The 13,043-nt window shown below is 45.6% G+C and overlaps 1 protein-coding gene across 4 annotated transcripts in view; it reads left to right on the forward strand.

The window, feature by feature from the left end:
* Positions 1-13,043, forward strand: part of ZFPM1 (zinc finger protein, FOG family member 1) — a 117,440-nt gene that overhangs the window by 80,364 nt on the left and 24,033 nt on the right. For all 4 annotated transcript variants that reach the window (XM_035117130.2, XM_060276035.1, XM_060276036.1 and 1 more), the window contains one exon: positions 10,958-11,091. In XM_035117130.2, coding sequence (XP_034973021.2) covers positions 10,958-11,091 — 134 coding nt within the window. The remainder of the gene's footprint in view (positions 1-10,957; positions 11,092-13,043) is intronic.

The raw sequence follows: 13,043 nt of genomic DNA on the forward strand, positions 1-13,043 counted from the left end.
ACAGAAAGCTCCTGCAGCCAATCGAAAGCCGCAGAAGTCCCATTGGACATTCGGCATCTAAAAGAACGTTCGGAAACCGGAACACTCACTTCCGGATTTCGATTGTTCAGGAGCTTTTGAGATCCAAGGTGTGACTGTATACTGTATAGTTTTTGATTCTGTCAATGATATACCACATTTTTCCATCTATAAGACACCCCCATGTATAAGATGCCCCCTAATTTTTTACATTATTTTAAAGGGCGAAACCTAATCTTATACACGGAAAAATATGGTAGTTTTAATTCTATCAATGTTTAATTGTGTTTTAATTATTTTTCTGGTCTTGTTTTTATCGGTAAGCTGCTTTTAGTCCCATCAGGTAAAAAGGCGGGGTATAGAGAAATAAAATAAATAAATATTCTTGATCTGAACCAGCAGGGCACACACTGTCTTTCTGCAGCCTTTGAAATGTTGATAACCTATGAAGCTTACAAGAATGCAAATCCTTCCAGTGTGGGTCAGTTAGGTACCAAGCTGGAGTTGGATCTGGGTTGAAAATCCCATCTTTGCTATGGGGTGGGGTGGCCTAAAACACAGGACAGTTGTGCAAGTGAATACAATGAAACTTTGATGTCCTGATGAATCACAATGTGGATAATCCTGGACCCTTCTTTCAGGTGAGGATCTTGGCCCAGAGAGATACCACCACAGTCAGGAGAAAGCAAAAATAAGATTTTTTTTTTGCTTTTGCTTGCATGGGTGAGGAGGTGACATTAGCTGAGAATTTCTTATTTCTATTCTAGAGGAGCTAACTGAAGCTAGCACTTTGGGGAGTGGTCGGATGGCAATCTCCCTTTGTATTTTTCCCATTTCTGTTTTAATAAAACACTTCTTGCTATCTTGCTTTATAAAAAAAAAGCTTTGCTGTCATCCTTTGAAAACTTTTTATCCTCCACATTGTAGTTAGGGGCAAGCAAACCCAGGGGCCACTGCCTGCCTCTACATGCTTCCTAGTTCCTTTCTCATTTTCTTAGACACCCTTCCCAGCAGTGCTTTTCTTCCATCAGCTTATGATACTAATAGTTAATATCCTCAGTATAAATAGTGCTTTGTAGAATAACACAAGGTTGGGGTGTCTTCTGTGTTCATGTTGCTCACAGTCTAACTTTAAGCAGCGAATAAGACGATCAAGGGAGAAGACGGAAGGAGCTATGAGACTCTTGTCATTGCAGCTTGACAAATGTTCCATGTGGCAGTTCTAATCACGTGGTCGGTTGGTTCTCTGTTGCTTCCAGGTTGAACACTGAATTCAGCCCTGCCGTATCACTTCCTGCGGGATGCAGTCTACTTGGTGCTATTCTTGTGAACCAAGCAGGCATAAAACTCCCAGAAGGAGGCAGTCTTGTTCACGCAAGCAAAAGGGAGCCCTTTTTCTCACCTTACCAGAAGCGGTCCTTTTCAGGTTTAGACAGTAAAGATAGTAGATGGCCAATGCTGGATATATGCAATATCAAAGGTAGTGCAGAGGGAATGAGCAGGGGAAGGTTTAGTAAGTCAGCTGTGCCCCGAAAGCTGGTTGGCAGTGAGGTAAAGGCAAGTACAGAGGAAGGGCCTGCGGAACGCTTGGCCGCAGGATGTTGTTACAGGCTACGTTAGGTGACATACATGCTAAAGCAGTGGGCATTGGCCACACTAAGCCAGAAAAATTGCATAAGGACACACGAACACACAAATTTATTGAAATGTATAAAGAGAATTTATTTCAGGCTGCTAAAAGGCTTGTGCATGGGGTGTACCGTGCTTCCTGTGCACTTTTGACTGGCATCAGTTGGCCCACACTCGAAAGACACAATTGCTGAGCTATCTAGAGCCGGAATGGCAGGTTTGAGTTGCTTCTCATCTCCCCCAACCCCACCATTGTGGCTGAGATCCTTCTTACTCTGCCTGAGAGGCACCCCCAGGGAGCGGAAGTGTTTTCAGACGGCGTCCCTTGCCTTATTTTCTTTTTTCCTCCATTCCTTTTGTAACTTTATTATCACAAGCGCGCAGGCCGATACCAGCCCAATTTGGTTAATGATCCCGGAGATAAGAATTATTCTGATAACTTCCAGGCCAGCTGGCTTGCGGGAGCCAATCGGATGCCGGCTTTGCCAGGAAACTGATGGGGAGATAAGATAAGGGAGGAATTGTATTAACCTGCAGGGTGGTGAAACTGAGCGCCAGCACCACCGATCCCAAGATTAGGGGCAGTGAGACGCACGCACACAAGCAGAGCAGGCAGAAGGGAGGGAGGGGGGAAATGGACTTTGTTCCTTGCGATAATCTGCAAGATTGTTCTGACCATTAGCTAGGCTGGGCTGGGCTCTTATTAATAGACACGTCATGGCTTCCTTTTTGTCCCGGATGGGGCTCAGAGAGCTGGCGTGTGTGAACAAGTGTGTTTGAGGGTCTCAAGTGACTCTCAAGACTCTGGAATCACCTGTCTTTCCTGCCCCATTGTAGTATTTCATGTCCCCATGCTCAAATCTCTTTCTCCCTTTCTAGTGCAGTCTGCATAGGGCTTTATGGCTAGACCCAGATATGCTCACTTAAGCATAAGGATGGAGGAAAGGTTTGCCGCAGTTCACCCTTTAATTCAATTCTACCTAACCCTAGCCTTTCCCGAAACAATACATCAGGCATCCCCAAACTCGGCCCTCTAGCTGTTTTGGGACTACAACTCCCATCATCCCTAGCTAACAGGACCAGTGGTTAGGGAGGATGGGAACTGTAGTCCCAAAACAGCTGGAGGGCCGAGTTTGGGGGTGCCTGCAATACATGAACAGAACCACAGCTGCCCTTCCTTCTCTGAAGGTTGCAATGTCTAAATTAGGAGGTATGCATAAAAATGATTACAGTGGTACCTCTAGTTACGAATAACTCTGCTTATGAATGTTTCTACTTATGAATGGAGCTCCGTCTGCCATCTTGGATGCGGTTTAGATAGGATTTTTTCTACTTACGAATTTTTAGATAGGATTTTCTCTACTTACGAATTTTTCTCCCAATGCATTCCTATGGGATTCGAATTACAATTTTTTTCTACTTACAAATGTGCGTTTGGAACGCATTAAATTCGTAAGTAGAGGTACCACTGTATTATTAAAACAATAAAATAATAAAATAATAATAATAATAATAATTGCAGCAACAGGTGTATTTTATTAGCAGAAAATTTGTTTCTTAGTCAAAATTGCATAGGAAAATGCCTCTGGGGGAAATACACACAAAATATTGTAGAATTTTCATGAGGATTTTTTTTATGAGGTAAATATGTTGCAGATTGGTGTGGAAATGTGGTGAATGGAGATTAAGACTAGAAAAATGAGCAACCAAGAGAAACCAAGTTGCTGTCCTTCCCTCTGTCAGCTTCTATGAGTCCCTGGAAACCTCACAACAATTCAGCAAAAGCCCATTGCAAAGATGGCAGCAGCAATGTTGTTTGAGAGGATGATGGCAGTCAGAAAGGGTTTCTTATAAGTGAGAACACCTTCATTTGGTGGGTGAAGGAGCGCAGGAGGCGGGTCTTATGACAAAGGGTTGTATAGGGCTTAAGATCTTAAGAGCCTTGTTTTTGGATCAGACCAAAGGGAGGCAATCTCCTCCAGCATACAGTTCCCACAGGTGCCAACTAGATGCCTCTGGCAAGCCAGCAAGTGGAACCTGAGCAGCGCAGCAGCACTCTTCCCACTTGCAATTCCCAACAACTGGAATTCAGAGGCCTACTGATGCTGAGCCTTGGTTTTTTTAGAGCCATATATAGACAGCCAACCATCGTCCATTCTCTGAAAGTTGCTGTCTGGCAGACACAAACATGAGTTGGGCACACTTTACTTTGCTCATATGTTGTGTGCACCCTCTCAGCCATAAATCCAGCTTTGAGGTACTGTTAACTATAGACATCTCTCTACAAACGGGCCCCAGTTAATTGGATTACCGGCGGTTTCTGCATTGCCCCCTAGCAGCTGGAGGTTGGCTGGGGGTATTCATGGCCAGGTGGCCCAGTGCTTGTGGGCAGGGAGGCGGGAGAGCAGCTGGGGAGCCTCCTTGGCCTCAGTGCTGCGGTTGGGTTTCTGCTCTGCTGTGCCTCGGTTTCCACCTTGCTTTCCTGGAGCTGCCCTTCGGCATCCGCCTTGGCTTTCGATGAGGGGAGTAGTTCCTGTTATGTCCTTTTTAGCAGGGACGGAGGGAGGGAAGTGGCTCGGCTTGCCCTATTTTCGTCCCCTTGTGTCTGGAACGGTTGCTTTCTTTATCAGTGGCTGTGTGTTTTCTCTGGTGGGGATTGATACACAGAAGATGGAGTGCTCTGACATGGAAAGTGTCAGGCAAAGGCTCTTATCTTGGAGACATGGTCGCCTGACCCAAACGCAACTGATTAGCCAGCAAGAAGCTGGAAGAGGAGGAAAGGGGGCAGGAGGAAGGGTGGCAGTTGGGCACAAAACAGGTTTGTTTGCTAAGCTGGACAGAACTTGCTCATTACTGCTCCCTTGGCTGCGGCTCTCCTTGAGATTCCCTAGGAACCTTTTTGCGGAGGGCTAACTGATCAGAAACGGGATTTCACCCCCTCGCTTCTTCCCAGACGGGTGCGATGCATTTCAGTAGAGGCTGTCCTGCTTTAAGGGAGCGGCCATAGCTCAGTGGCAGAACATCTGCTTTGCATGCAGAAGGTCCCTGTTTCAATCCCTGGCTTCTCCAGCTGTGGCTGGGAATGGTCTCCTACCCAATATCCTGGAGAAAACAGCCATGGCTGTTGGGAGTTGTAGTGGACAGGTGAAGGCTGCATTATTACCATATCAGCAGAACTTGACTGGACCGGCAGAGGCACACCTTTAAAAAATGCTGGGAATTGCACAGTCTGTGAGAAGCCTCCAGAATGGAGGCAAGATCAAGGGCAGGGTTTCCTGTTAGTGTGCTCTTTCTTGGGACAGAAATGTAAATGAGGTTTAGTCTCAGAAAGATGTTGCCAAAGTGCACAGAAAATAATTTAAAGGAGCACTCCACAGACTGCAGCTCCCCAGTGGCCTGTCACTGTGCACAGGATGTCTCTGCTCTTGCACATGTTGTCTTCCCATGTGTAAGGTTGTTGGGTCTGGGGATCAGTTGCCATGGCTAAAGAACAGGAGTGAGGAGTTGGCTTCACCCCTTTCTTCTGGGTCTCCTGGAGGCATCTGACTGGCTGCTGTTAGATACAAAAATGGCCATAATGGCTATGTATGTTGCCTTCAGCATCAAAGGCTGTATGCCATGGGATACCAGCTGATAGAGAGCAAGAGAAAGTGCTGTTGCTTTCATGCCCTACTTGTGGGCTTTCCGGAGGCATCTGATTGGCTGCTGCCCAAAACAGGATGCTGTGCTTGGGCCACATTCTCACCATGCAGTTTATCTCTATGATACCACTTATAAACGGTCATTGATTCCCCCAAATAATTATGCGTGCTGTAGTTTGTTAAAGGTGCCGAGCATCGTTAGGGGACCCCCATTCCCCTCACTGAGCTTCAATTCCCAGAGTGGTTTAACAGTCAATCCCTCTTCACAGAGAACTCTGGGAATTGTAGGGAATAGTGGCCATTTGACAACTCTCAGCACCCATGAAAAACTACAGCTCCTAAAATTCTATGGCTGTTTAAAGTGGTGCAATAGCACATTAAATGTATGTTGTGAATGGGGCCTTAGATCAGTGTTTGATCAGAGCCAGCAGGGCTCTTGTACAGGTTGAATCCTCCCACTCCTCATGTGCACAAGGCCACCTTGGGGATTTTCCTGAAGCTGTTCTGAGCACAGAAACTCTCCAGCCATGGTCTCCCCTCCCTTCATCTCACCTCTGCCCTGATAAGCTTTAGCACACGGGGACCTTTGCCTCCCTGTCCACCCCAGTGCCTTTGATGTGTTTTGGTGGAACGAGCAGTCTGATTCCAAGGCCTTGTTTCCCACGCAAGGAGTTGGATCTGGACCCTCGCCAAGCCTCCCTCCTGCGCCTCTGTCCGTCGCTCCCTCGGAACACCTCGACTGCAGGGCTTTGGGGAGGGAGGGAAAGAGGGAGAAATGCAATGCCTACCCCTTTCTCCACTTTCAGATGTACAAAGGGGGACTGCTGGGAGTCTCCGTTTAACATCCATCTGAGTATTGCTTAGCTGCCATCTTATCTGTCTGCTGAAAGATGAAGGTGCAGCTAAAACATTTTAGGCTGGTCTTCCCAGCCGATTTACATGTTATCTAACCCATTAAACCGAGAGGCTTATCGGACCATCAAGGCCATTACAGCTCAAAGCCGTCTCAACCAAGGGTCCTAATGAAGCAAAATAAGAGGCTCCCTTTTTGATGGAGGGATGCCAGCAAGCTTTGATCCGTCCCCTGTGTTGCAGCTCCTTGCAAAGTAACCAGAGAGGGGCCACAGTGGGCTGATGTGATGCCAGGAAGGGTTGGATCTGTCCATTTTGGTTTCTTTCAGTTCCCTGTTTCTTCCCATCTTAAGTTCAGTCCTCCACATTTCTGCAGCACTTTGCAGTTTCTAAAGGTCCTCATAAAAATTCATCAGTATTTTAGTGTAATTTCTTCTTTGCGTTTTTGCTTAACATGCACACATTTTTGCAAAGCAATTTTGCCTAATATAATGCATTTTGGAATATTTTATTTACTGATTCAGGCAGATTTATAATGCTCTACTCTAGCACATGCATTTTTCTACACTTTGCTTGGCTGGAGAACTGCACTGCAATATATGGAGAAGAGCAAATTTTGAAAGATGGCTGTGCTTCGGTTCTTGTGTTGTTTTGAAAATTGCAAACCTGGTAGTTTCACCCTTTAATGCAAACTGAACTGAATTCCCCCCCCCCCCAAGATGCCCAGATAGGAAAAATCCAGTGCTTTCTGAGTCATCTTACAAAGGTGGCCCAGAGTCATAATGTGGATTTGTCATTGCTGCAAACACGATCTCTTACCTTTAACCATTGTTGTTGTTGTTGTTGTTAAAAGCACATTGATGGATTTTGTGTAACTCAAAAGCTCATCAGGCAGAGTAGAGTGATGGAAATTAAACTAATATGCCATAATGTTGACGTTCTAGAAAAGTTAAGTAGGATTGCCTGCACGAAGGAAGGGTCTGTGGTTCAACTGAAGAGTATTTGCTTTCAATTTAGAAGGTCCCAAGTGAAATCGCTGGCATCTCAGGTAGAGCTGGCACAGACTCCTTGCCTGAAACCCTGGAGAGTTGTTGCTGCCAGTCAGTGTAGATAAAGTAGAGGGACCCTATGGTCTGTCATTGTCTCAAGTTCCTATTAAATCAGCTATTTACCCTGAAGAGTTAAATAGCTGGCTTACTGGGCCGCACACCCTGGATACCCAAGTGGACAGAGATGCCACTCACGAAACAGGCAGGTCGTTGAGGAGGTAAAGGGTGACTTGCCCAGGACCTGTTACTTTTGTGGGAAACACACGGTCAATATTTTGTTAAAAACCCTTTAGGATACACCCAACAGTTGCTTGATGCTGCCAGAGCAACCTGAAAATCTTGCCTTAAGCAGGCTGTTGAGGTGCAACTTTCACAGGGGGGACCCCATATTTAGCTGAAGCACCAATTCCACCTTTGAACTGAGGCGAAAGCAAACCTGTTCATTGAAAGCTCTGGCTTCAGAATGTGGGCAGCTAATCACAGTAGAAGGCCACAGGTCGAAGATGGGGGGAAATTCTCAGAAGCAACAGGCGAGGGACAGGTGAATATCTGGAAGAAGAGCTGCTCTGGTTCTTGTTCAGTAGGTCATTGGCAGCAGTGATATAGCGGTCAATGATCCTATATGTGCTCATATTCTCCTCCAGCTTGTGAGCCAGTGTGGTGTAGTGGTTAAGAGCGATAGACTCTAGACTCATAATCTGGGGAACCAGGTTAGTGTCTCTGCTCCTCCACATGCAGCTGCTGGGTGACCTTGGGCTAGTCACACTTCTCTGAAGTCTCTCAGCCCCACTCACCTCACAGAGTGTTTGTTGTGGGGGAGGAAGGGAAAGGAGAATGTTAGCCGCTGTGAGACTCCTTAAAGGTAAAGGGACCCCTGACCATTAGGTGCAGTCGTGACCGACTCTGGGGTTGTGGCGCTCATCTCGCTCTATTGGCCAAGGGAGCCGGTGTACAGCTTCCAGGTCATGTGGCCAGCATGACAAAGCCACTTCTGGTGAACCAGAGCAGCACACGGAAACACTGTTTACCTTCCCGTTTGGAGCGGTACCTATTTATCTACTTGCACTTTGACGTGCTTTCGAACTGCTAGGTTGGCAGGAGCCAATGGACAGAGACTCCTTAGGGTAGTGATAAAGCAGGATATCAAATCCAAACTCTCCTCTTCTTCTTCTTCTTCTTCTTCTTCTTCTTCTTCTTCTTCTTCTTCTTCTTCTTCTTCTTCTTCTTCTTCTTCTTCTTCTTCTTCTTCTTCTTCCAGCTTATTTGAAAAGCATAAAAGGATTCCTTACGCACAGTGGACATGAGTTTGTGGTACTGGGGAAGTGGAAGATGTGGTATACAGTGGTACCTCTACTTACGAATGTTTCTACTTACGAATGGAGCTCCGTCCGCCATCTTGGATGCGGTTTAGATAGGATTTTTCATACTTACGAATTTTTAGATAGGGTTACTTCTACTTACGAATTTTTTCTCCCAATGCATTCCTATGGGATTCGACTTACACATTTTTTCTACTTACAAATGTGCGTTTGGAACGCATTAAATTCGTAAGTAGAGGTACCACTGTATTTTCTTTTGCACTCTCCCTCGTTTAGAGATCTCAGAGCTCATTTCTGGAGGAGACCTTTTGAGAGCAAGAGGTGGCTGGGCCCTGCCTGATGTTATTTGCAATCTGTTGGCAGAACACAGTAAAACCATTGCAAACCAGGTGGCCAGTAGCAGCTAAAGAGAAATCCCTTGTGTTCCTCTTTAACCATGCCTTTGGCTGATTGACATCCAAAGCCCTTTTAAAATGTGTTGGGGGGGCGGAGGGGTTAGTGGGTTGTTTTTGTTATGTATTTTGTGTTGTTATATTGTGTTTTTATGTTATAACCGCCCTGAGACCTGCAGTAGGGTGGTATACAAATTTAATTAAAAAAAATGATAATAATAATAAAGACTTTTGACATGGAATGCAAAAAAAAACCTATCCACAATAGTATCGTCACATTGTTGTTCATCTTGGTTTGTGCTGATAATTATTAGTGTCAGTTATTATTAGTGCTGTGCTTTGTCCTTGTTTCTCTGGTGTTTGCAATTGTAGGCACCCTGCAATTGTGCCACACATAAGTAACATATATCAATGCAAATGTTTTTTTATTAAATTTTTAATTACAACAAATAAAGAAAGAACATACCAAGTAAAATATCAGAAGTCAGAGAACTCATATACAGCATAAAGTCCAGCATGAAGAAGAAGCTGGTTACAAATTTTAGGGAAGTTTTTAATGTGTGACATTTTAATGTATTTTAAACTTTGTTGGAAGCCGCCCAGAGTGGTTGGGGAAACCCAGCCGGATGGGCGGGGTTCAAATAAATTGTTGTTGTTGTTGTTGTTGTTGTTGTTGTTGTTGTTGTTGTTATGCAAACAATAAACCCACCAAAGTAAAACCTTACAAGATCCACACCTTTGTATAGGCAGGAGAGACTGCCCAGCCATCAGCTTCATCATTTGTAAATGAAGCCATGCTATATTGCAAAAAGGGGGGTGCCTCTTATACTATGTTCTTCAGCAACTTTTAATTTATGGGAACTATTTTCTAGAAGAGCATTTGCCCTTCTAGATCTTTGATCTGTAGAACTGCCACTGTTAGTGTGGTTTTAGTGTGGTGGCACCTACACTTTGATACAACCCTACCCTGCCTGTTGATACAACGAAGGCTTCATTGTATTCTTTTGGCCATCTACTAAAAGCATTTTTCTTTAGACAAGTCTGCCCAGATACATAAAATCCTATGTGCTTTTAGTTTATTGCTACTTTTACTTACCTGAATGTTTTACTTGTCTTTACTACATATGATATTGTTTTATTATTTTTAATGGGTTTTTTTTTACAATCAAGCAGTATATAAATTGTATGAAATAAATACATAACATTTGCAAATATCATTTCCTGTCCCCTGTGGCCTTGGGGCTCGCTCAGCTGGGGGCAGGAGCCTTTCCACACACACACCCGGCTGAGGAGCAGGCTAGGGCCAGGCGCTGGGGTGAAAGTGCCTCAGTTTCCACGATGAGAACTGCGGCAGTTTCACCCGTCATCTCGCCGGCAGGGGCCAATGCAGCTTTTTTCAACATCGCAGTATATCGCCAAACCGCTTTGTTTGGCTGGCGATACACCATGATGTTGAAAACCCAGCATCGCCCAGCCCTAAGACATATATACCTTCACTCTGCAGAAAGCAGCAGTGCATAGTATAATTCCAATTTATTATGATCAGCCCACAACCACAGGAAATATGTTTGTAGAATTAATTCAACTTATTAAGCATATTGAGCTTTAAAGAAAGATCTTTCCCCAACCTTTATCTTTTAATCAGGAAATGTGAACAATTTTGCCAAAGAAGTGCTTCTGCTTCAACTGCTAGTGTGAAGTAGGAACCCCATTAAAGAATAAGAAATAGTACCTAGCCTCTGCTCAGTTATTTTGCCCATTCACCGAGGCCTTCCATGCTGTCACAAGAAATTTGAAAACCTCATTTTCATCTCATTCCCTTGCCAAAACAAGGAGGGTCCATCTGTCACCCTGGTGTGCAATCAGACGGCACCCTCTCTTCCACTCCATTGGTTGTTAGATGTTATGGGAACCTTGTAGTCTGGCCATTTCTGAGTTTTTAAGAAAGGACGAAGCCCACCCCACCTAGCAAGAAACTTCCTTGGAGCGTTTATGTACAATATCATCTCATTGATTTCTGCTTCCCTGATCTCCCTTTTTTTCCTCCTGTCCATCAGGTGAACTGGAGCTGATGACATCAGAGGGCGAGAGCAAAGTGCGTGCCAGGCAGAACGTACCTGAGGGATTGTCCTGGGGTCCGTACCAGGGGAATATCCACAGTGAGCCTGCTTCTCCGGGGAACAGTGAGCCAGTAAGTACAGCAGTCAGTAAGTCAGCAGAAATTAAAACAAGCACCCCTCTCCTCTTTTCCTCTCTGCAGAAAACAGCTGCAATGCCCTTTGGTGGGTGGCATCATTTTTATCCCACCTTCCCTCCAAGGAGGATTAAGGCAGTGTCCATGGTACCCCAGTTTTATCCTTGCAGAAACCCTGCGAGTTGGGACGGGCAGTTGTAGAGCACCTGCCTTGAACACAGGAGGTCCCAGGTTCAATCGTCTGCATCTACAGGTGCCACTGCCAATCAGTGCAGGCAGTACTAAGCTCCATGGACTCTTAGTCTGGCTCTCTGACCACTACACCATCCTGGCTTTGGGACTGAGCTTGCACCAGATAGCATTCCTAGCATGGCTATCATTTCAGACTACCTTCCTGCACTTTAGAGGCAGTCCCTTCCACTTCCTGGGACTTTAAAAAAACACCATGTATGTTGTCCAGTACAGGTGTAAGAATGGATATCTCAGTTGGTTAGAGTGTGGTGCTGATAATGCCAAGGTTGCAGGTTCAATCCTTACAGCTCTATATTCCTGCATTGCATGGAGTTTGATCCTCAGGGTACATTGCAACTCTACGATTCTATGATTCTAAGCCAATGTGGTGCCCTCCAGATGCCTTGGGACTACAAATCCTATCAGCCCCAGTCAGCATGGCCAGTCATCATGGATGATGGTAGTCCAAGACATCTGGAGGGCTAGCCCAAACCTTGCAGCATGTTTCAGGCACTTCTACAGGTAATAAGTGGTGGTCATCATAACCACAGCCCAAGGCAATGCTTCTGATTCTTCCTGTTTCTCACTTACAAGCAGCATCCTTTTAGCACAGGCCAAGCTACGATGCTGTCTCTAGCACCACACACAAAGTGCCCGTCAGCAGGATGCAGCTTCTCCCATGCAGCTAATCTCATTAGTGCGGCTCATGGCAGGGCTATATCCCATCAGCATCAGGTTCTTAAAAGCTCCTTTCTGCACAGGCCTGTGGTACATTTTTGAAATCCCGGCTGGAAGGCCTTTAGCCTGCTGGGCTTAATTTCTGGTTCCCCAGCTGTCTTGCCGTTCTGTCTCGGAACTGGTGCTGCTTCGCTTATTCATTAGTGATCTGGAGCTGGGCTGAGCAGGGAGGTGGCCAAGTCGCAAGTGACCCCAAATTGTTCAGGAGGCCAATGAACCGTGCAAGGCTGTGAAAAGCTTCAAAGGGATCTCTCTAGGCCCTGTAATGAGTAGGCAACAAAGTAGTAAATGAGGCCCAATGTCAGTCAAGTAGGAGCGAGGCTCATTGCAACCAAAAATAATCCCATGTGTATCCCAGTTTCATGGATGGCAAATTGCAGAGCCTGTAATTACCCCAGAACAATTTTTTCCCACACCAGTGCCTCAGCTTGGAACATAATACGAGCGCTTTTGAGGATGTGCAGAGTGCTTTCCTTTTGCTGCTGAATACCTACAGCCAGCTGCTGTATTGGAAGTGGCTAGCCAGATGTTGTTGGATTTCAACTCCCAGCTGCCCCAGCCAACATGGCAAGTGGCCCAGGGCATGGTGGGAATTGTAGTTCAGCAACATCTGGAGGGCCACAGCTTCCACACCTCCATCTCATTTGGGCCTTCATTTCTCTGAGAGCAGGGGTTTGCTGTAAGCACTTCCCCCATTGCGTTCATGTGTGCAGCCCCACCACCCTCCACACAGGTGTCTGCATTGGGAGGCTCTATTGGGGTCCTTGTGGACAGCTCCCAGTGGTGATAATGGAAATGGGAAATTCCACGTTAGTGATGATTAAGGAAAGGGATTGAAAGTAAAACAGCAAGTTTTACAATGAAGTCAGGATATAAATCTTAAAGTGGGCCTGTCTTTGGAACAACTGGGCCCCATCTGCACCGTACATTTGAAGCAGTTTTATACCACTTTAAACAGTCACAGATTCTCCCAAAGCATC

This window comes from Zootoca vivipara, chromosome 6, assembly GCF_963506605.1.
Source record: "Zootoca vivipara chromosome 6, rZooViv1.1, whole genome shotgun sequence".
Taxonomy (NCBI): domain Eukaryota; kingdom Metazoa; phylum Chordata; class Lepidosauria; order Squamata; family Lacertidae; genus Zootoca; species Zootoca vivipara.